The sequence below is a fragment of the Myxocyprinus asiaticus genome, chromosome 9 (assembly GCF_019703515.2).
Source record: "Myxocyprinus asiaticus isolate MX2 ecotype Aquarium Trade chromosome 9, UBuf_Myxa_2, whole genome shotgun sequence".
In the NCBI taxonomy this organism is placed as follows: domain Eukaryota; kingdom Metazoa; phylum Chordata; class Actinopteri; order Cypriniformes; family Catostomidae; genus Myxocyprinus; species Myxocyprinus asiaticus.
Window position 1 is genome coordinate 5,003,111 of NC_059352.1, and position 25,602 is coordinate 5,028,712.

At 37.5% G+C, this 25,602-nt stretch overlaps 1 protein-coding gene across 2 annotated transcripts in view; it reads left to right on the forward strand.

The window, feature by feature from the left end:
- The window catches only part of LOC127446285 (voltage-dependent calcium channel subunit alpha-2/delta-2-like), a 347,446-nt gene that overhangs the window by 168,080 nt on the left and 153,764 nt on the right, over positions 1–25,602 (forward strand). For both annotated transcript variants that reach the window (XM_051707064.1, XM_051707065.1), the window contains exon 4: positions 9,008–9,067. In XM_051707064.1, the coding sequence (XP_051563024.1) occupies positions 9,008–9,067 (60 nt within the window). The remainder of the gene's footprint in view (positions 1–9,007; positions 9,068–25,602) is intronic.

Sequence of the window (25,602 nt, forward strand, 5' to 3'; positions counted from 1 at the left end):
ATGCTTACTTCTTTATTCATCCAACCATTTATTCATCCATCTATCTGTCCATTTAATCATCCATCCATCTATTCACCCATCAATCTGTGTGTTCATCCATCTAATGCCACAGTACCGCAGCAACAGTGTTGTCGACTTCATCTTTTGCACACTTCAGCAGTTCCAGAAATGATGTTTCGGGTATCTTGTATATTGAACTAAAGCCTTTAACTCAGTTAATTGGCTAAAATGCATTTGATCTCTGGAGTTAGTGCTCTGTAAGCACAACCCAGCAAGAGGTGTCTGGCTATGCTCGGAATAGCACACTAGCAAACTGCTTGTACTATTTCTGCAGTATGTATTCTGTGCACTATATGCAAATTGTGTGTACGCATTGAATACATGGAAGGCTTAATACATTTGCCAAAATGTGCAATTTGCTACAATGCAATGCTCTCGACTTGACCTTCTTTTTTTCTGGCTTGATGAATGAACTGGAAGTAACATCAACAGTTATTTTTAATCATCTCTTTCTTAACTCATATTTAATAGTTAAGGCAATAAGAGGAAAACTGCAAGGCAATATAAAACAATATATCTCAAACACTGAATTGCTGTGCCACATAGAGATGAGAGATCAGACATATAAAGAAACCATATTGAATTTTCACTGTGGCCAGTTTTGTCTGACTTTTAAAATGCCACTTTGCCGTGTACACAACTCTCGAATACTGCCTTAATTCAAGAAAACATGAAATAGTATTTGCACCACATTTAACTTCCATAATGCAACCTGTTACTGAGCAGAATGGGTGAATCTCAAAAAAGTTGTCAAGAAATGTCATATTTCTCTCCACAATATAAAAAAAAAAAAAAAAATAAATAAAAAAATCTCAGTAGCCTATGTGTTACATTTTTCATTATTGTAATGCAACAAAATAGAATATTATTTAACCCTTAAATGCATGGGAATTTCTCCAAACACTCTTACATATTCGGGTCTTCAGAGACCCAGTACATATATCTATCAAAAATGGATCTACAAAATGCCCAGATAGTGTAAAACTTTCAAAAGAAATTCAAGACAGTTAGAAAATAATACAATAATATATATATATATATATATATATATATATATATATATATATATATATATATATATATATAAATTTTATATATATTTTGATGTTTTATTTTTCATATTTAAAAGAGATAATGCAGCAAATCAGGACAAATCTAGAACAGTATTCATTACTTTCACTCTGAAAGTTCATGAGATGCAACTGGCTGTCAAAAACATATTGAGCTACACATAACACATAAGATATTCATAAGTATTTTCTCAGGCACTTATTGAGTCTAAATAGATGCACAACTTAGATAATTTCAATAGTAAACCCAAATGACAATATTCATATCATACTGTTCATGTGTTATACTTGCTAAAGTTTACTTCGATGTTGTTTCTTCATCAAATAGCAATGTCAAATGTAAATCAAGTCAATCACTGAAACAACAGTGCCACCTTGACTAAGAAATAGCATGTACAGTATATTATGTACAGTATGTCAGGTTAGGGTTAGGTTAGGTTAGGGTTGGTTAGGTTTGGTTAGGTTACGTTAGGGTTACTCGTGGGATACTGATAAATCACCATTGTTGCACATAAAATCAGCGTTATAGTATTTATTTGTATGAATATAGTACTAATTTCTCTTATAATAAATAAAAATAGATATTCTGTGATAGTAAACTTAATAGATATGTAATATTATGGCTTTTATTTATTTTTTTTTTTTGGTATATATACACAATTTATAAGAGATAGATTGAGGAATATTATAGAGGTGTGGGTACAACTCCTAAAAATGGATGAGGTGCAGGGGTTGAAATGTGGTCCCAGGTCTCTAAAGACCCGAGGTATGCTTTCAAGCGTTCAATTGTTAAGTACATTTGCAAAGTACAATTGTAAGTATACATGTTGGTACTATTTGTAGTACTGAATTTAATTAATGCTGTTTATTTTCATATAATAAAAAAAAATGTCTGGACAGGATTATTTTCATTGTTATATTATAGTAATAAGTATTAGATTTTTTTGCATTGCAGTATTGAGAATTTGGGAGGGAAATGTGCAGAATTTCCATAAAAATAATGTGATAATGCAAAAAGCGGATTTATTTTATTATTATTCCTGGTTAATGTTAATAACATTTTGATAGAATATTATGTAAACGTTTTATGATTTTGTAAACACTTTTGAACTGTGCGTTGTAAGACCAGAAATGTTTACTGAGAAAGTAAATGTGGTCAGTTTTGATTTCAATCATTACTTATTACTCGGAAGGCCAAATTTAACATCACTGACGAAAATCGCCCTGTACTGTAAATATTGCATGTCTGATGTGAACAATCAAAGGTGTCATTGCTGTTTAACTGTGCAGATATGATTTTTGCACGGCTCGATGCTCATCAATCAGTGATCCAGTGGCCTCTCAGAGTTAAATGTCAGCTAAAGTAATTTCGACATTCAAAGAGAGTACCCTTAGGTAAACTGTACCATGCACACTTTATTCATGCATGCATTACAGTATTTTATTATACAAGTTCTGGCTTTATTTTGAATGTGTAGTTTATGTGGTATATATTGGCCTCTGTGTTGAACAGTGCTACTTTCAAGGTAATGGTAAAAGTTTTTATTAGGGTAATAGAATTCTGTTGTTATACATAAATCAGGATGAGTACCTGCCATTATTCTAGTGCTGCAAACAAAGGTTTTGCAATTTTTCCCCCAATTCGAATCTGTTTAATTGTTTATAGACTAAACCAAGAAAACAAAAAACATTACAATGGTAACCATTGTAGATTTACAGTATATGTACTGCACTGAACAAACGGATCTGATTTCCTCACTGGCAAAATGACACGATCCGATGGAATTTTAAAAACAAGTCCAAATTATACACTTTGCATACAAAGCCAAAGAGACTAATACCGAACATGTTCTTGCACAAAAAAAGCTAGACATAATGAAAAGAACAAAATGCAGATGTCTCAAGGTGCGTTTTTATATGCTGAAGTTATTTTTAACTTGACGCAGCGATAAAAAAAAATGTGGCGCTTCTTTGTAATACGTTGAAAAATCAGCAAGATGTGGCATAACAGTCAAAGACGAAAAACAATTGCAAGGACTCGTGCAAAAACTTGTTCGGTGTGAGCGGCCCCTAACACCATACCAAAATAACTGTTACAAAATTCTCTTTCATGGTGAATAGTGTACTGTCATTTCTGCACAATTAGTGACACAAAACGGGATTGCACCAAGATGATGTACAACGGTCAAAGTCAATTAAGTGCATGTTTACCTAAAAACGATTTTTAAAACAGCACAGATGCACGCAAAAACACATCTGCTATAAACGGCCCGCAACACTATACCCAAATAATTATTACCTTATTTTCTTTCATGGTAAAGTGTGTAATTTCTACGCCACTAGTGGCAACAAATGGAATTGCAGCGAGATGCGCCACAATATAAAGATGTTTATCTAGTGCATGTTTACATAGAAAAACACTCAGATGCTCTCAAAAATGCATTTGGTGTGAATGGCCCGCAACACTACACTGTGTGCCCAATTATTGGGCAGGTGAGTATTCTGATCATATCATTATTTCCATGCACATTTTCCAACTCCAAACCATATAAACTTGAATGCTTATTGGATTCAATCATTTTCAGGTGGTATGTATTTGTGTAATGAGGGAGGGTGTGGCGAAAGTGACTAACACCTTATATCAATGTGTGCATAATTATTAGGCAGCTTCATTACCTCAGGTAAAATGGGCCATAAAAGAGATTTAACTGACACTGAAGTCAGATATTGTAAAATGCCTTTCAGACGGATGCAACACTCTTGAAATAGCTAAACTATTAAGGCATGACCACCGGACAATCAAACGTTTTGTTGCGAATAGTCAACTGGGGCGCAAAAAACGCATGGAGAAGAAAAGGCGCAAATTAACTGCAAAAGACTTGAGAAGAATTAAACGTGAAGCTACCAGGAACCCATTATCCTCCAGTGCTACCATATTCCAGAACTGCAACCTATCTGGAGTGTCCAGAAGTACAAGGTGTCAAGTGCTCAGAGACATGGCCATGGTCAAGAAGGCTGAAACATGACCACCACTGAATATATTCACAAGTTGAAGCATCAAGATTGGGCAAAGAAATACCTGAAGACAGATTTTTCCAAGGTTTTATGGACAGATAAAATGAGAGTGACTCTTGATGGACCAGATGGATGGGCCCGTGGCTGGATCACTAATGGACACAGGGCACCACTTTGAGTCAGGTGCCAGCAAGGTGGAGGAGGGGTACTGGTATGGGCTGCTATCATTAAGGATGAGATAGTTGGACCTTTTCTAGTTGAAGATGGACTGAAACTCAACTCTCAAACCTACTGCCAGTTTCTGGAAAGTACTTTCTTCAAGCAATGGTACAGGAAGGAGTCCTCAGCATTCAAGAAGGCCATGATCTTTATGCAGGACAATGCCCCATCACATGCATCCAAGCACTCCACTGCTTGGCTAGCCAGCAAGGGCCTCAAAGATGCCCAAATAATGACTTGGCCCCCTTTCTCACCTGACTTAAATCCTACTGAGAACTTGTGGGCCCTTCTCAAACGTGAGATTTACAGTGAGGGAAGACAATACACCTCTTTGAACAGCATTTGAGAGACTGTGGTTACTGCTTCAGCGAAAGTTGATCGTGAACAGATCAAGAAACTGACAGACTCCATGGATGGAAGGCTCATGGCAGTTATTGAAAAGAAGGGTGGTTATATTTGTCACTGAATATTTTTGAAAGGCCAAAAATGTTATTTCATTGTCATTTTGTGTTACTTATTTGTTGTACCTACTGTACAAATTGATAATAAACAATTGAGTTGAGAGAAATTATTTTTGTAATTTAGTTGCCTAATAATTGTGCACACTTATATATTCCCCTGAGAAAGATAAAACTCACTTTTTCTTTGTTACACATTCAGGTTTGAGGTTCAATAACATTTTGGATTGACTGAGAGCATTGTGTTTGTTCAATAATAAAAATGAATCCTGAGGAATACAATTTGCCTAATAATTGGGCACGCAGTGTATAGCCAAATAATTATTACCTTATTTTCTTTAATGGTGCAGTGTGTAATTTTTGCACCACCAAACGGGATTGTGGGAAATAATGATTGGTTCCGAACAGGATCATGAAACACTCCCCCTATCTTTCATTTTTCTGACAAATAGGTTGGCCCCCCTTCAACCAATATTGCTAGGTCAGGCCACGCAAACAGATTGCAGTTCTGTTTGGTTCATAAATTATACACTGCACCTTTTATAACAAACATCGCTGTACACAAAGTATCTTTAGACAATGTGTTTGGTACGAAATGTAGGCCTCACTTGTAATCCTGTTGCCATAAAATGTATAGATGGGGATAATGTCCTTGTGCAAGTCTGGTCAATAAGACATAGTGCGTAATACCATTTGAATTGGCACCCTGGAGTGAAGTGTCATTTGGCGCTTGCATTACTTCTAATGGTGTAGCCATTAAACGCAACTGCCCTTGAATTAAGCTAACCTCTCAAACGCTCGCCCGGTTATTTCTCTAACATTAGATACATTACCGCTGCAGGCCTATTAGATGTTTAAGCTGCAGTTCAATAACAGTTTGAAAGGTTTCACATGCAGTCGATGAAATGTATGTAATTGATCGTTTCAAAGGCTTTTTATGGCCGTTCTTTTGTTGAGTGAATGAGATCGTTGAGTGCTGGAATTTTGCCTGTGCTCCAAGTGGGAATGAGTGGGAGTTTGCACCTAAAGCCCGGAGACGGGGGACAGGTGTCCGTGGGTGAGTCTGGACGCAGAGCAGGTGAATCTTCCCAGGAGAGTCACGAAAAACAGGGATTAAGAGATACAGAGAGTCAGTCACCTGTGTGTGCTGAAAAATGGGGATTTTAGACAACGTATGATTAAAGCAATAGCTCAACCAAAACATTTAAATTCTGTCATCATTTACTTATGCTCATGTCGTTCAAACCCAGAATGACTTTCTTTTTTAAAAAAAAAATTTGTACGAATATCTTGGCTGCTCTTTTTCAGATAATACATGTGAAAGGAGACTGTAGCTGGAAAAAGCTCCAAAATGACAAAAATAGTACAATAAAAGTACTCCATATGACTTGTGTGCGTATATTCCAAGTCATCTCACAGCATGCAGTAGCTTTGTGTGAGGAACAGACTGACATATCAGAAAGTCATACAGCTTTTAAACGACATGAGGGTAAATTTATTTTTGCCTGAATGAACCCTTTAAACAAAGATTAATTCATCATTTAAAATTGTAGTAATGTGGGGTAAAGAATTAAGAGTATTTCAGTGCCGGATGGCCTTCCATAATTATGCTGACATAATGGAAGTATGTGTGAAAATCTCAGCTATAAACCTCAACCATATGAACTCTCGTTACAAGAACATCTTGTGCAAACTCTGTAGACACAGTCTTAACCATTCTAGCATTTGTCAGTGAAAAACTTTCCAAACTACAAATTCACTTCTGCGTTGATTTCCAAAACTGTCAGGTGCTCATTTTTTCTTTATGAGCATGACTAGAATTTTTTTTTTGGGTCAGATAAAATCCAACTCCTCTGTTATGTCCAGATGGTGAAGTAACCTTTTCGATAGATGTAGTTGGATCAGCTACTTTTTTTTTTATCAAATTTGCATGGAGCACCCTTAACCATTCACCAATGCTGATGCAATCAGTATGCAGCCAATTAAACATGCTATCTGTACACTTCAACATGTAGGACTCAAATTAAGTCTATTGCTGCATTCCATTCAACTCTGAAAGTTGGAATTTCCAACATCCTACTTAGAAAAGTGCAATAGAATACCGCTTGATGTGGAACTTCCAACTTCCAAAACAAATGTGTAAATCTACAACTCTGACAACGCTCAGATGCAGGTGTATGACATCATGCAAACATGGTGGCACTGATGCAGATGTACACTGCAGTGTTACTGGCACAATTTCAGTTTTAAGCCAATAAAATTTATCAATGAGTCAAAATTCAAACATTCCATGATGATAAAACCTGTTTAGTAAACGTTAGCAGAGACGAGTGTGCAATTTGTTTTAAATATCCCACATTCGACTATAAATGGAATGCAGAATTAAAGGGATAGTTCACCCAAAAATGTAAATTCTCTCATCATTTACTCACTTTCATGCCATACCAGATTTGTATGACTTATCTTTCTAATGCTGAACACAAACAAAGCATTTCAGATGAATATTTCAGCTCTGTAGGTGCATTCAATGCAATTGAATGGTGACCAGAACTTTTAAGCTCCAAAAATTACATAAAGGCAGCATAATAGTAATCCATATGACTCCAGTGGTCAAATCTATGTCTTCAGAAGTGATATGATAGGTGTGGGTGAGAAACAGATCAATGTTAAAATCCTTTTTTACTATAAATCTCCACGTTCACTTTCACATTCTTTTACATTCTGAAAATGAAAGGGGAGATTTACAGTTGGTAATCAACCAGAATGAGCCTTATTATATCAATGATTAATACAGCTGTAAAACTTTAAATTATCACACATGAGACTTGTTAGTATGCAAGAGTATGATTTGTGATCCCAAATCACAAATGAGTATGTTGAATTGTGTCCAGTGGTTTTTCAAAAGTATGCATTCATGCGTAACTTATGGGCTAATACCACTTATAATCATGTGCGCTACGAAAAGGGAGGAGTTCGATTTTTCAGTTGTAAAAAATAGCGATAAATGTGAAGCAGTTTCAAAATGTATGAAATTAAAAGAGGCATAATATGGGTTTAAAAGTTACGAAAGTGGATAGACATTAACCCATGCACGCAGATGCAAATAGTATGTGACAAAAAGGTCTGTGGTATCAAGATGCAATTTTATGGCATCATACAGTTGTATGTCCTAAAATTGCTGTGCTATCTTACTACATACTCAAAAGTATGTACTTTGAAGTACATACTTTTAGTGCATAGTAGACGCATGCAAATTATGACACAGCCTATGACTCAGGGTAATGGAAGTGAATCTGTTGCTTGAATTTAGATTTCTCTGGGAACTTTCTGGGAAAAGTTTACATACTGAGCAAGTTTGAATTAGCACAAAGAGTGGGTTGTTGTTGTAGAAACAGAGCTTTTCAATTATGGTGACGCACGTAATGAATTTATGACATGCTGTGCTGCCCACGTGTGCTGAGAACTATCAAGAGAGACCTTTGTGTATTGTTGTTGAAAACAATACATGAAGCATTAGGTCCAAGATTTTGAGCTATAATTGATATAAAAGTATAAAGAAAATTATGTATTTTCATTTGTCAGCACATTTAATGGCCTTTTAGACAGTTTACATAAATTATCCTGCAGAGTGATATTTTTTAAAGAACAAATATTCCATGTAGTGTCTCAATTAATATGAGCTCATGAAAACAGCATGTATAGCTATAAGGGAATTAGGGAAAACAAAAATTGATGAATTAAATTTTTTTTTGATGAATTATGGCATGCCAGACCACAGGAAAATGCTTGAAATTTCGTGATACAAATATTTTTTTTTCCCAGTTATGCCTTTAAATGAAATCAGTTGATTCAACGTTGTCAGGAAATGAAATGCATGCTGTTTTCAGTAAAAGTTAGGATAGAAGTGACACTTCATCTCAGATAAATTATGAATTAGACTAATTAGATACAAATAATACTATTTGTATATAATAACTAGCATTACATCTCCCCTATCTTTCCAAGTCAGACCACCATCTAGACCACCTGTTTGTTTGTTTTTGTTTTTAATTAGTCTAATAATATATAAGTTAATTGTAAAGAGAGTGAAGGACCCAAGCTTTTGTTTTTCTAGGCCTCAAATATAAGGTTATTCGTTATCCATGATTCTTCACTTTTGAGCTCTGTATATTTTCTCTCTTTCAGAGGTTGGCTAGAGAGGCCGAGGACATCCAGAGAGAACATTCATGGCAAGACGGCATCAAAGTAAGTTCAAATTACATCTCTCTGAATTGAACGAAATGTGGACGTCCTGCTGTTTAAAATGGAAGCACTAATGACCTCGGAAACAAAAAGTGTTGTGTGAGATTTCAAGTTCTAATCTTTCTGAACCTTATAAATGAGAGTATGAGAACAATCTAAGAACGGCTTTCTCTCAGTAGCAGTGGAACAATAGTAATTACTGGCGCAGACATTGGCAGTTTTGATTGAACTTTTCAAAAGTGGATATGAAAAGTTTTTCATATGTGCCCAAGATATGTGCTTTTAAACACTTTCCCTGTTCTCTATAGTTGGTTGTTGGCAATCTAACATTAACTGAATCAACAGGGCTGTGGTTTTACATATCCATGGAGTTGGACGCCCCATTGATTGCTCGCTGAGGTTATTTCTCAGCGCAATTGACTTGCTAAGTTAGTCACGATTTCAAATGCAAGAGTAACTCTTTCAATGAGATCCCCTGGAGTGGCAACCCCGTGCGCCCTTGGAGGATTGAAATGCAGACAGACTGAACTTGGGCAGCATATTGTGAGAAACAATCTGAATTTGTAAATCTATATGTGCATTAACGTGTCACAACTAAACGATTTTGCAGTAATTTGTCCTCTTGTAATCATTATAAATGGTATCAGATGGTAGGGCTGTGCGATATCATGTAAATCGCTAGAAATATGTTAACCGGTAGAGATTTTGCCATGCTGTTTATATTGCAGTAGATATATCTGCGTGCTATAAGTGGGCAGGACTGCTTTACGTTATTTTCACATGAGAGTGAAGAAAAACATAAAGTAACGTGAAAATACAGGGCGGGACATGTCCCAAAAAATTTAACAACACAAGGCACGGGGCCTGGATAACTCAGCGAGTAAAGACGCTGATTACCACACCTGGAGTCGCAAGTTCGTGTTGAGTGACTCCAGTCAGGCTTCCTAAGCAACCAATTGGCCCGGTTGCTAGGGTGGGTCGAGTCATGTTGGGTTAACCTCCTCGTGGTCACTATAATGTGGTTCTCGCTCTCTGTGGGGCGCGTGGTGAGTTTTGCGTGGATGCCGTGGAGAATAGCGTGAGCCTCCACACGTGCCATGTCTCCGCGGTAACGCGCTCAACAAGCCGCGTGATAAGATGCATGGATTGACGGTCTCAGACGCGAGAGAACTGAGATTCGTTCTCCGCCACTCGAATTGAGGTGAGTCACTACGAGGACTTTGAGCGCATTGGGAATTGGGCATGCCAAATTGGGAAGAAAAAAAAAAACAACACAAGGCACAACACGAGTTTAGTTGTTTATGGTTGCTGTATTTATATATATATATATATATATATATATATATATATATATATATATATATATATATATATATATACACTATACAGTTGTGCTCAAAAGTTTGCATACCCTTGGAGAATTGGCAATATTTGTACCATTTTTAAAGAAAACATGAGTGAGCAGGCAAAACACATTTCTTTTATTTCTTATGGGATTCATATTCAACTGTAGGTTATAACAGAGTGGCACAATCATAAAACAAAACATGGCAACAAAGAAAAAAATGAAATGACCCCTGTTCAAAAGTCTGCATACCCTTAGTTCTTAATACTGTGTATTGCCCCCTTTAGCATCAATGACAGTGTGCAGTCTTTTGTAATAGTTGTCTATGAGGCCCCGTATTTTTGCAGGTGGTATAGCTGCCTATTTGTCTTGGCAAAATGCCTCCAGGTCATGCAAAGTCTTTGGTCATCTTGCATGAACTGCACGTTTGAGATCTCCCCAGAGTGTCTCGATGATATTAAGGTCAGGAGACTGTGATGGACACTCCAGAACCTTCACCTTTTTCTGCTGTAACCACTGGAGGGTCAACTTGGCCTTGTGCTTAGGGTCATTGTCGTGCTGGAAAGTCCAAGGGTGTCCCATGCGCAGCTTTCGTGCAGAAGAATGCAAATTGTCTGCCAGTATTTTCTGATAACATGCTGCATTCATCTTGCAATCGATTTTCACAAGATTCCCCGTGCCTTTAGAGCTCACACACCCCCAAAACATCAGTGAGCCACCACCATACTTCACAGTGGGGATGGTATTCTTTTCACTATAGGCCTTGTTGACCCCTCTCCAAACATAGCGCTTATGGTTGTGACCATAAAGCTCTTTTTTGGTCTGTAGATATATATATATATATATATATATATATATATATATATATATATATATATATATATATATATATATATATATATATATACACAGGGCTGGGAGGGTTACTTTTATTGTATTCCATTACAGATTACAGAATACATGCTGTAAAATGTAATTTGTAACGTATTCCGTAAGATTACTCATTGTCAGTAACATAATCTAAATACTTTGGATTACTTCTTCAGCACTGGTAGATTTTTTCACTTGTTTTTGACTATAAAAACAAATCTGCCAGTACAGTCAAATAAGATACACTTATATGAGAAATGCATGCTCAGAAAAAGACTAAATATCTTACACAGTGTAGCTTGTCAAGTCAATTTATTTAAAGGATTTATTACATTGTTTTACAGGAAAAAAATATTAAAATACTTATTAAGAGTAATATTTTTGCAGTACATCTTTGCACTAATATCAGTAGGTCTTACTAGAGGGGGAAAAAAATCTAATGTGGATTTTCTTGACAGAATTCATTATAAAATATAATCCAATTTGTGCATGTAATGGCTATAAATAGCATTTTACCTTGACATAATGCTAAATGTTCACATGGCAGTTTACACAAGGAACTATTTCTGATGTTACAAACTTCAAAACCCCACAGAGTGTATACAACAACATCATCTTCTGATCGTTTGTGGACTCTGTTCATATACATCTATTATTTGTAGTTTTCTATATGATGCTACAGGCTACATTGGTTAGTATTTCTCTTATGAGCATTTTTTATTCTTGTAAACCGCATGAAAAATGGACAAAGCATATAGCCTTTTAATCGTGTATTACCAACTGATTACCAACTATTTAAATTAGTGGAATACAGTTACTCATATTTTGTATTTAATATACGTAATCCCATTACAAGTACTCCGTTTCTCCTCAACCCTGTATATACAGTATTATATATAAACAGTATACACACGTTAGACTTTATATATGCCTGAGGGCAAATTTGGTGACTATACAATACATGCCAACAAAAATACACTCATAGCTTCAAAAACACACACACCAGATCAATGTGTTCCATATATAGGACACACACAAACACACACCGCTGTGCAACATTGGACGTCTCCACAGAGACCGCACTTGCTGTCATGCTACACTTCCCACAAATGGATTTTTAACCCTGGTACTCCCACGGGATATTTGAGAAAAGGCTCTAAAACTAATAATTATGAGACCTCCTCACCGAGAGAGCCCATCTCTATTCATGGCTGCTTAGCCACTAAAGTCACCAGCGTGATGGGGGGATTGGGAAAGGAAGATGGATGCTGTCTATTACCCAGAATGCAGGCATCCCCAGCTGCACGGACACATACCTCATATATGTCCACCCCGGAGCATAACACCAAGTCTGACATTATGTCAGACTGTACGATACCAGTGGTGTAGTCAGGGCCATACGCACATATATGCCGTATGCTTACTTTTTCCCAGGGCTGTTTTTTTTTTGTTTTTTTTGCCTCAGAAGTCCATAATCTACTGTCGTGTTAGTTTCCCTTTAACTGTATTTGATTCTTTTTTGTGAAACTGGAGAGTCTTTGTTGTAATTGGTGCATTATCACTTGAATTCTGCCATTCCCCGCCCCTGACAACCGCTGTCACCGCCATCATCGACTGAGGGAATTTATAACAGTGAGTGGAGAGAGAGAGTCACCCTCACGCTGAAGCAGTATCCATATGAAATCCATACGTGATGTCGTTTGTCCCGTATTTTAGCGTCACACACCCAAACTGCTGAGAATGTTTCACAAATCGAGAGAAATGGACCTGAAACACACACACCTTTCGCATAAGTGGTGTGAGATATCGGATGTTGCTTTACACGGACGCTACACTTGACAGAAATGGGGGAAATATCAGTGACAATCAGCGCACATCTTCTGTCGTGTTTTCTGTCAGAAGCAAGATAATTTTGTCAAAATCATATAGAATTCGAGTGTATGTTAATTGTTTCCCACCATTGGGATTTTAAAACACCAGTAAATGCAACTATTCATGACATGCCATTACATTTGATTGCATATGTCAGAGCTCGTTCTGGAAGAGAGAGAGAGAGAGAGAGAGAGAGAGAGAGGTAAGAAAAACTGCATTACTGCATTAATTCAAAATAAAAGTACAGTAGTACAGAACATGATTTTCTTACATTTCCCTTATGATAAACACTATTTACTGCCAAAACAAAGACACTAATCCAATGAAAAATACACTATTTTCATGTTAAGCCTTTTCTCTCCATTTCTCTCTTCTTCCTGGTCATTGTATTAAAGCATTTTTCATTTTAAGTTTAGTAGGGGACGTTCGCACTGAACGTGTTTTTGCATACGTCCGAGCTGTTTTTCAATGTAAAGCGACGTCTCACGCAGGAACGCCGTAAATATGGGTCATTCCTACAATTCTGTGTCATTTCAGTCCCCATTACAAGTGTGTGTGGAATTTATATTGCTTAATTTCACCCGATTACAATTTTGATAGGCTTGTTAAAAAGAATAAAGACTATACACTTCTGTGGGCTTAAAAGTTACATTTTAAAAGACTGTAATCCTTTTCTATTGCACTGTCACTTCCTCATGTCCCAAAAACTGCATGTCAAACATCTTTGACAAAAATACATGATAAATCATTGGATTTCTCTTTTTCCCCTCATACAGTTAAGAGTTAGTGTTACATTCTCTCACCAACATGTGTAATTTTAACACTGATAGTGGAGTTTTTTGTGTGTCCCTTGATTTACTGCGCACCCCGTTATGTCATGATACCATGACCTTTCACTGAAGATATATGTTAGGAAATGACATCACACACACTGAAGGTGGACATCAGCCATTCTGCAAAATTTCTTCGAGTTGTTTGAAGTTTATAACTCTTAATATTGTTTTATTTATGTTTTCCTTTATTTTGTGGTGTTAGTCATATGTGGTCAAGCATAACATGTCCACCCTATTATGGGAAGATATATGGAAAATTAATATAATTTTAAAATGTCAATATGCAGTATTTATGTTAACAGAAATAAAATCATAAATATTAGTTTACAAATATGTTTCCTAGTTATCAATCACAGACCATGTAGTGGCTAATTTATCCACTGAATGTCCACCCTGATGTATGACTAATACATTCTTTAATGTGTCCCTGTAATGATGAAACATGAAGAAACTTGTAAAAGTATGTTTTATTTTTCAAAGTTTTTAAAGCCGGAATGTCACCGAATTGTAGGAATGACCCATTTACAATATGTACAGGGTTGCAGTTCCGCCGCTCTCTATATGCAGATTACGCAGTCTTCAGTAACAGTAAAGTACAGTCTATAGGAACAGACAACACCTCTCAAGTTTTGATGTATGAATTACTGTAGATTAATGTTTACTGACAGTTTGTCCTTTTTTAAGGCTTTAGTTGTGTTCTTTCAAGTATGTTTGCATGCTGAGTAAATGTTTGCTAAGGCCAGTATCACTATTTTTATTCCTCGTACTTGGGGTTCGGAATTTAAATAGGCTTTTTTTCGGGATTTAAAATTGAATGCGTAACTTTCATGACAGAGCTGAATGATGCTTCCAATTGTGCAGCTTATTAATAGAATATTCAGAGTTTAGTACAAGTTCAACTGACCGCATTTGTGGCATAATGTTGATTACCACAAAAATTCATTTTGACTCAAAAATCTGGGTAACAGTGAGGCACTACAGTGGAAGTCAATGGGGCCAATCCGTAAACATTTTAATAATTATCATTTCAAAAGTATAGACACAAGACATAAACAATGTGTGTGTTAACATGATTTTAGTGTGATAAAATCAAAAAAGTAACTTTTTTTGTGTAAAGTGATATCCAGTTTTACAACTTCATTGCCATGACCATGTAATGTCAACAAACCCTAAAATGACTGAAAAAAATTATGATTTAAGCTCAAATAATACATTAATTTTAACAGAAGAATGAATATAAGTGCTATTATAAAATTATAAGCTTCACATTTCTGCCTTTAAACCCTCCAAATATTGGCCACATTCACTTACATTGTTTTTTCGATTTTTTTCTTCGAAGAGTCAAAATAATTTTTTGTGGTTATCAGCATTATGCCACAAATGCTGTCGATTAAGCTTAGCTTGCATTGAACCCGGAATATTCCTTTAAGGAGAGGTGTATTTCTACTTTTCTAAGTAAACAGACTCACTTTGCCCAGCAGATAATAAACATGGAAAAGAAAAGCAAAATCCCAACAACTTGCATCGAAGAAGTCTTTCTAAACTAGGTTAAAAATGACACCTGGTCTCATAAAACACATTACTACACCTACTTTTTCTGCTAAATCAGTCATATGTGGCTCGTTGTATGTATCGCAGCAGTTTCCTTGTGACATGAACACAAGAGGTGCTAAAACAATGATTTTTATTCCCTTTCACGCGAATCAGAAACACTTTTCACCCAGATTTTCACTCAGTGCTATCTTATGACATCTAAGCATATTTACTATAGTGCATGGCTTGTAAGGCGATATATTTTAACCATTGCTTTACATATCCAACTATATTTAAACACTTGTTCAAATGCCATTAAATTGCATGGTAACTCAACTGATAGAGTGATGCATTTGCGATGCAAAGGACCGGGGTACAAGTCCTGAAGAGCACGTAGTTGTGATGTGGTTGTGTTTTTCATCTCATATTTGCTTTTTATCACACTATCAGTTAGGTTTAGGTTTAAGGTTTAGGGTAGGGAAGTCAGTATTGTTGATTTAAGACTTGATAGAGCATTAACCTTAAAAACCTCATCTTGTTGGGAGAAACTCACTTTTTGTGCCACACAGTGGACATTTCACCTCAGAACTGCTTCGATAAGTGTAGGAGCAATGTAATATCAATGTGCAAAAATGACGACACAGATCAGGCTCTAAAAAAGGCCACTGTTAATTGTTTTGGTGGTTTGAGAGTAACATTTCCACTGTGAACACACAGACAAGCACACACACACACACACACACACACTTGTTGCTTTTTTTTTTTTTTTTGTAGTTGTTTTTTTTTTTTAATGTTCAGAACACTGACTATTGCTATAGCACATTTAACATGCACTCCACCTTGCCTTTCTTTATCAATCTACTTTACCCCAATCCTGTCAATTCTGTTCCTTTTTTTGCCCCCGTTTTCATTGACACACCTAGTTTTCTCAGTTTTCATTCACTAGCAGTTTAATATATGGTCTTTCTCTCTCTTCCTCTCACACCTCCCTCTTATCTATCCTTGTTTCTAATCAGTCGTGAAAACAGTTTCAAAATATCATATTGTTGCAAATACTGCAATTGAATCCTAATGGCGTGTGGACATTAATAATGTATTGTGGGCTGATTTCATTTGCCTTTATAATTAAGCCAGGTAATGAAGCTCTGTAGGGGCCAAACCAATTCAAAGTCTTCACAGGAAAGACGAGAAAGTGAGGAGGGGCTTCGAGGAGGCTGAGACATAGTGTGTCCTTCACTGAGGAGTCTCTTCATGTGTCGGTTTTAGTTTTGAACTACTCTTTTTGAGCACCGCTCTAACTAGATTAGGTCTACATGCTCTTTAGCACATTAGGAGCGCAAACGTAAGAGTCTTAGAGTGATGGGTGGCAAACTCCACTAGTAAAACTGGGAACTTGGGTAATATGTATGAAATATTACACCATCTCCCGTTAATATTCAACAGACATTTTATGAACCTCATGAAGCTTGACAGATATAGAAGGCAACTGCGTGTTCTCATCCTAGTTTATTCTTCATAACCTGTCAGCAGTTGTAATAAATTTAGTATTACAGTACACAGCAGTGAGAACAGTGCTGTGTTAGCGAGCCGAGGGAGTTGTAGTCTTTTTGTAGTCGTCGCATTGACTGCACCAGTTTAAACTAGACAATTGCATTAATCAGCTGAGAAATGCTCTCAAACCAGTTGTGACAAAGAGGCCGGCCTAAACGACCTTGAGAAATAAGATGCAATAAAAGAATTTAAGGACTATTTCACACACTGTTGCATTCAGATGGATTTAAAAGGCCGGCGTGCCACGGCTGCTGCTGCTGCTGTTACAAGCCTAGCCCGGAGAGCTCAGTATGCATTGCTGTGGACAAACATGACAACCATTACATTTAATCAGCTCATTCGGTATTGTTGATGGTATTGAACAAACAAATATAAGGGTGGTTCTTCAATTAGGGAACTTTTCTGTCCCCCAAGATGATATTATAGAAATAAAATGCTTAAAAATCATTCTTGTTTTTAAGTATAGATTATAATAGCTCTATACTTTTATTATTGTGTCTCTATGTGTCACATCCGCCTCAAAATTCGAAATGTTGTGCATTATGAGATGCTATTCTGCTCAGTACAACTGTACAGAGCGGTTATCTGAGTTACAGAAGCATTTCTGTCAGCTCGATTCAGTCTGGCCATTCTCTGTTGACCTCTCTCATCAACAAGCCATTTCCATCCACAGAAATGCCACTCACTGGATGTTTTTTGTTTTTCGCACCATTCTCTATACACTCTATACACTGTTGCATGTGAAAATCCCAGGAGATCAGCAGTTACAGAAATACTCAAACCAGCCAGTCTGGCACCACCAATCATGCCACAATCTAAACAATCATGCCACGGTCTAAACAATCATGCCATGGTCTAAATCACTGAGATCACATTTTCCCCCATTCTGATGGTTGATGTGAACATTAACTGAAGCTCCTGACCCATATCTGCATGATTTATACATTACACTGCTACCACACGATTGGCTGATTAGATAGATCATTCTAGTTTTAAAGGATAGTTTTAATACAGTAGCTTTAAACTTGTTTTATAGTTTTTCTTATACTATTTTTGCTTGTCCCCTACTCAGACTTTAATTTTTTTTAATTTCTTAAAGATTTTTATTTATAAAAAGCATTAAAATCATGGAAAAATCAACTCTTTTTTCTAAAATCATAAAGGTTCATATTTTCAATTCATTTGGTATTTAAAAGGCTTAAACAATTATTCTAGTTGAAAAAAAAATTAATAGCTTTACACTTTTTAATTGTCTTTAATTACTTTTTCCTTATTTCTATATTTGTAAAAATGTATATCATCCAGTTTTTTTTTTTTTTTTTTACTTTGACTTTGTAGATATAAATGCATTAAAGTCAGGGAAATTCAACTTTGCTCTTTTTCCTAAAAAACTTAAAAGATCATATTTTCTATTAATTTATTATTTAAAATGCTTAAACAATTATTATATTTTTTAATTATATTTTTTAAAAGCTTTACAATTTTTAATTATCTAATTATTTTTCCTACTTTTGTAAAGTCTTGAAATGTTAAATTTGCCTGAATTTCCATATTTCTAAGCGTTAAAATATGGGATACTCAGCTTTGTCTGTATCTAAAAGTTAATTGGCTCTTTTAACTGTAAGGCGGGACTTCTTTTCTACATCCGTTGACCGTTGGGCACTCAGAGCCCCTTGGTTGAGTGTTCCAATTTCTCCCATTCATTTTAATAGAAGTGGCCCATCTCTGCTAAATAATCTCTGGGTATACGGTTATCTATCATGGCTGTCAAGGTAATAAAGTGTGTGTGGCAGCCGCGATGTCTGGCTGTTCAGGAGAAGTGCACGAGGCTAAGTGATGGTGACTCGCGCAATGAAGTACGAGCTGCCTCGCTGGTCGTTACGGCAACAACAGCTGTGGTATTCTGGAATCTGGGCCGATGATGTCACCTCTGTTAGCACAAAGCACAGATGGACTGAGGCAGGTACTGAACAAGCAGTTCATAAACACACAGACGCACACACTTGCATGGGCAGGCGTTCTTGTTCTCACACAGTTGGTCATGCATACACAAACACACACGTGGAGCACATGTATGGGAATACACTAAATGTTGGCATGGAACATTGCGAGTGAAACAGCTTATCAAACAAGAAAAAATGTAGGGCGGGGATTTGAAAATATGGGCATTGTATAGCAGAACGGAGGCAGATAATAATGATAGTTATTTATTTGTATTCATATTATTTTTTTATTATTATACTTCAAATATTGTTATTGATATACTTTTTATCGATCGTTAAATTATATTTAAATATAATAAATGTCTAACTATAAACAACTAAATAAATATAAATGAACATAACTATTGTAATTTAATTAGTAATATGACTATATATTTAATTATCATATATGATAATTTATTGTAGTTACTTATTTGCTATTATTATTCTTTTTTCATTATTATAATTACTTTATATACTTGACAAAAACAGTACTTTTTTTTAGGTGGTCAGACTTATATTCAGTAATATTACCTAAATTTAAAAGGATAGAAATTCTGTCATTATGAACTCAACTTTATATTGTTCCAAACCTGCATGTCTGTTTTTCTTCTCTGGAACACAAAAGGAGATGTTAGGCTGAATGAGCCTCAGTCACCATTTACTTTAATTGCATCTTTTTTACATACAATATACACTACTTTTACATTTACGCTTATTCATTTGGCAGGCGCTTTTATGCAAAGCAACTTACAAAAGAGGAATATAACGATTCATCTTAAGGAGACAGTAATACAAAAAGTGTTGCATTACAAAGTTTCAATTGCATCAAAATACTATCCAAGAAAGATCAGGGTGCAACAAGAATTTTATAATATATAAGAAACTGCTAGTAAAGATAATTTATTATTTTATTAAAGTTAATCATTTTTTATTTGATATATAATTATAAATGATAAAAATTTATTAGTAACTAAATTTTCATTAGTTTTATATTTATTATATTTACGTATTTATTTATTTATACAGTGTATATTGTACTGTGGGGTATGCAGTAAGCATTGTGCTAGTATTTCATTTGAACAATGGTTACATTCAGAATCGCATACTACCATACAACCATATTTTTAAAGGACAGAAATAGTAAGAGTAGTATGAAAAGTTATGCAATTCAGAATTTATCCAGAACTACAGTCAAGCTGCACTTTTTAAAAAATTAGTTAGCAACACTACAAGATACTTACAAAAAGTAGTGAACTATATTGAAGCTATTTAAAGTAAATAATTTTAGATATATAACAATCATATTATATTATTTATTACAGTTTATTTAGTATATACATTACATATTATTATTGATATATTTATTTATTTATTATAAATTAAATTGCAAATATACGTAGTTACATATAACTTTGTAACTGTAAAGAATAAATAAATATACCTAATTAAACATAACGTCCTGGTTACTTTCATAACCTCCATTCCCTGATGGATGGAACAAGACGTTGTGTCGATGTAGTGACACTAGGGGTCACTCTTGGGAGCCCTAAACACCTCTGCTTTTTGAAAAAAGGCCAATGGGACATACGGGTATAAAAGGAGCTGGCATGCAACCACTCATTCAGGTTTTGTGCTGAGGAGCCGAGACAAGGTCCCGGCCATTTCAGAGGGTAGTTCAGCGTTGTGGCAAGAGGGACACAACGTCTCGTTCCCTCCATCAGGGAACGGAGGTTACGAAAGTAACCATGACGTTCCCTATCTGTCACTCACTCGATGTTGTGTCGATGTAGTGACACTAGGGGCCCCTATACAATATGCCACAACTAGCTGAACTGTGCTACGTGGACTGGCAGAACGAGACGGGCAGACTGCTGTGTGCCTCATAGCCAGCGCACCAGGCCATCACGTAACCTCCCCCAACGCTCTTATGAGCGTCGAACGGTCCTTTGGGAACAAGTTGACTGCCCAACAAGTAGGGACAGGCTAACCCAGCCGTGGCCTCTTTTCCTCTTTTTTCTCCCCAAAAAGAGTGGAATTTTGTTTACCAGGTGGGGGCCATAAGTGTCTACATCGTGGGGGGGTGTCACTCCCAAGGGGAAGACACAGCAGAGACCACACCCCGCCCGGAGGAATACACCCCGTATTTCCGAAATACGTCACATGGTCTTACCGAGTCTTGTCGGAAGTATGTCATGTGGAAAATTCCCATGGTAGGTCCTACCCAACGGGGGAGAAGTTCTACAAACACGGTGACCGGGGGCAGAGGAACCTCTGCCCAAGAATGACGCAGTTTGCTGACAGGGAAACGATTTAGCGAAAGGTATATCACATGGGGTCACCTATGGGGAACAAGCACATGTGGAGCACCTACCCCAGTACAGGGCTTAGTTAGCATGTGTACTGGGCCGGCAGCGAGTTTCTCCGCAAACTCGTCTGCCACAGGACTAAGGAGGAAAGTCATCCAGGGATCACAACTTGTGAACACAACTGGGAGTCAAAAGTGCACGCCTTCACCTCATGGGAGGGGAAAGGCACTATGCACAAGCGGTACACCCGGCCAGCTGTCCCGGAACTTACCTGCTCGTACCTGATAACACACGGGACGAAACCGGCTCAACCCAGAGATTATAGAACCTCACAAAGGTGTTGGGTGTTGCCCAGCCCGCTGCTCTGCAGATGTCTGCCAAAGAGGCGCCACTGGTCAAGGCCCAGGAGGCCGCTACACTCCTAGTAGAGTGGGATCGTAACCCCACGGGGGCGGCACGTCCTGAGCGTGATATGCCATCATGATGGCGTCAATGACCCAGTGGGTGATCCTCTGTTTGGAGACAGCGCTTCCTTTCCGCTGTCCACCAAAGCAGACAAAGAGCTGCTCGGAGCTTATAAAGCTCTGTGTGCGATCCATATAGATGCGTAAAGCACGCACCGGACAGAGAAGGACTACAGACAGGTCCCACAAGGGGATGAGATGCGGTCTGGAGGGATTCAACCTCCTAGCGCCTCTCAGGAACCTGACGATCAAGGTGTGCTTCCCCAAATACTTACCATCCACTGCATCGTGATGTGCCGAAATGGCAGCTACATACACCTTCAAGGTGGAGGGGGACAGCCACCCCTCCAGCCTCTCCTGCAGGAAGGAAAGCACCGATCCGACTGCACATCTCTGGGGGTCTTCGTGTCAGGAAGAACACCACTTAGCAAACAGACGCCACTTCAAGGCATACAGGCGCCTCGTAGAGGGAGCCCTAGCCTGAGAGATCGTGTCTACCGTGGGTGGTAGGCCGCTTAGGTCTTCCGCATCCCGTCCAAGGGCCAGACGTGGAGAAAGAAGGTCCTTCCTCAGGGAAATTCGCAAGTGGGGGCTGTCGCGAGGATCATGAGGTCCGAGAACCACGTCTGGGTGGGCCAGAAGGGTGCTACTAGGACAACCTGCTCCTCCTTCCTGACCTTGCACAGGGTCTGTGTAAGTAGGCTCACTGGGAGAAACGCATATTTGCGTAGTCCCGGGGGCCAGCTGTGTGCCAGCGCGTCTATACCGAGGGGTGCCTCGGTCAGGTCGTACCAAAGCGGGTAGTGGGAGGATTCCCGGGAAGCAAACAGGTCTACCTGTGCTCCACCGAATTGACTCCAAATCAGCTGGACCACCTGGAGGTGGAGTCTCCACTCTCCCCTGAGCATTATCTGTCGTGACAGTGTGTCCGCTGCTGTGTTGAGGTCACCCGGGATGTGAGTGGCTCGTAGCAACTCCAGAAGAGGAGACGGCGGGCGAGTTGTCCGTCAGGACCAACACGTGCTTGCCCTGGATCAACGGCCAGAACCTCCGCAGGGCAAGCAGTACTGCCAAGAACTCGAGGCAGTTGATGTGCCAAAGAATTCAGTGCACTGAATGAAATCGCTCGACTCCGATGAGAAAATCTGAATGAGTGGTTGCATGCCAGCTCCTTTTATACCCGTATGTCCGGGGGAGTGGCATGCAAATTCCACTCGCCAATACCCATTGGCCTTTTTTCAAAAAGCAGAGGTGATTAAGGCTCCCAAGAGTGACCCCTAGTGTCACTACATCGACACATGTCAAGTGAGTGACAGATAGGGAACTATTGTTATTTAATTTGTGGTTACTATATACTTAACAAAAACAGTATTATTTTAGTCTGTCAGACTGATTTAAAGCTTAAGTATGTAATTCTTTCTATGCTAAAATGCTTTCCCCTATACCAGCTTAATATGCAGGGAAAGCTTTTAAGGTGCTGTAAGCAATTTTTCATGGAAAAGTATGCAAAAAATGTTCCTACTTCCTTAAAGATATTCATAAAATAAGTGTCCTGAGATATCTCACCGGTCTGTGTGACAGCTGTAGACTTTGTAAACAGCAAACAAAAATATGTCCGCAGACCACATTTGCAAACATTTTGCTCGTTCTCATAGTGTTGTATTTGAAGCGGATCATTGAGGCTATGATGTTTGTCAGTGTATGGCGTTACAGTGCCACTGTTGAACTTGACAACCACAGGAACAAACAGTGCTGTTCTTTTACTCGGCTTTGGTCTCAAAATTATCTTTGGAGTGCGGAGATTTGGAATGAGGGGCCATGGCTAAGGGAACGGCTTAGTCACGTGAAAGCTTCAGAATGCTAACATCACTTACAGCACCTTTAAGTCTTTTATATGTTGATTTTTCAGAAAATTGGAAACACGGACTCTGTAAAGCTATCACAATATTTTTGTTTGTTTGAACATCCCAACCAGCTCGACACAGCAACATCGATAAATGGCATGAGATTTGGGACTACAGAGTGGGAGTGTTTGAGAAACCTGTTTGAAAACAGTAATTATTTTTGCAATTCAGTTTGGTAAAACTTGTGACCCAGACATTACATACCTCACCTTTAAAAAAACAGCTATTTTCAGTGTCGAACCACACAGCTGTGTGCTGTACAGCTGTGTTAATAATCACTGAAAGCATTATGGTGGTTTCATTCATATCTGGTTTCCGCTGTAAGCGCAAATGTTAGCTCTGCTTATCAACGCATGTACCTGTACTTGTAACTGTCAGTCTAAACTTAAAGCGCTCAGAGGAAGCCCAGGCCTGCTTGATTAGATGTGTTTGAAGGGATGTTGCAAAGGAAGGATAGGGCTACATAAAACAGCAATGAGAGTGAGAGAGAAAGATATGCACTTTTCCCTCCAATGTGTCAGCAGTATGTTTGAAATGCATTAGTGCTAATAGCAGTGCCATTAGGGGAGAGAGGAGAGGCACTCTACAGATGGGTTACTATGGTGAGAGAGAGACAGAACCATCTTCCAGGCCATTTGCCATAATCATCATTCTGTAATCAATCAAGCCTTTCATCATAAAACAAGAAGGTTGGGGTGGGGAGTTGCATTATTTTGAAGCAATTTTTTGACATTGCATTTGTGAAATTCTATGTCTGCATGTGTTTAAGTATGTTTTGAGTTTTGGGTTAATGTTTCGGGGTATGAAGTCATTAAAATGTTATTTAAATGTGAAAATTCAACTCAGAATTACATTTTAAAGATACTTTATGTCAGCTTGCAGTGAAATCATAAATAGCTTAGGAAAAACCACAATAAAAAAACAAAACGATTTTTACATTTTCTGAAAGCAATGTGAGTGGTGCTTGCCTATGCAAAACTCACTTCCATGGTACTAGGGTGCTAACTAAACAGGTGTTGCTATGTGGTTGCTAGGGTGTTCTGAGTGGTTGCTAGGGTGTTTTAGGCAGTTTCTTGATGGTTACCCTTTTTTGGTGGAATTCATGGCTCTCTAGATATGACTCGGGTCCCTCCTTCAATACTAGTCTGTTAATATTTTGTTGGCAGTTTTATCGTTCACCAAGTGAAATTTTTTACCAGAAGTTCATTTGTTGCAAGCATACATTATGATGAGGTCATGTGACTACAATATAGTATACTACTTTGAAACATTCATCGTTGTATAATGCACAATGTTTCACCGACTATTTTTAGAATATAGCAGGCAATATACAGTGTATACTGTACTGTGAGGTATGCAGTAAGCATTGAGTTAGTATTTCATTTGAACAATGGTTACATTCAGAATCGCATACTACCATACAACCATATTTTTAAAGGACAGAAATAGTAATAGTATGAAAATTTATGCAATTCAGAATTTATCCATAACTACAGTCATGCTGCACTTTTAAAAAAGTAGTTAGCTACACTACAAGATACTTACAAAAAGTAGTGAACTATATTGAAGCTATTAAAGTAAATAATTTTAGATATATAACAATAGTATTATAATATTTAATTCAGAACTGATTGCAGAATTCGATAATATAACCTGATAATTTAAATAGGGTGACAGTCCCTTATTTTTACTAAAAACAAAGTAATCACAAAATGAATCATGGTTACAACAGTCATGGTTACTGCAATATAACTGTAGTAAAACTATATTATATGAATACTACAGTTTTAATATAATAAAACCAAATGTAATTTGTATAACGGTTAAACAATTTGTGTGACAACATCAAACTGAACATAAATTTATACTTACTAT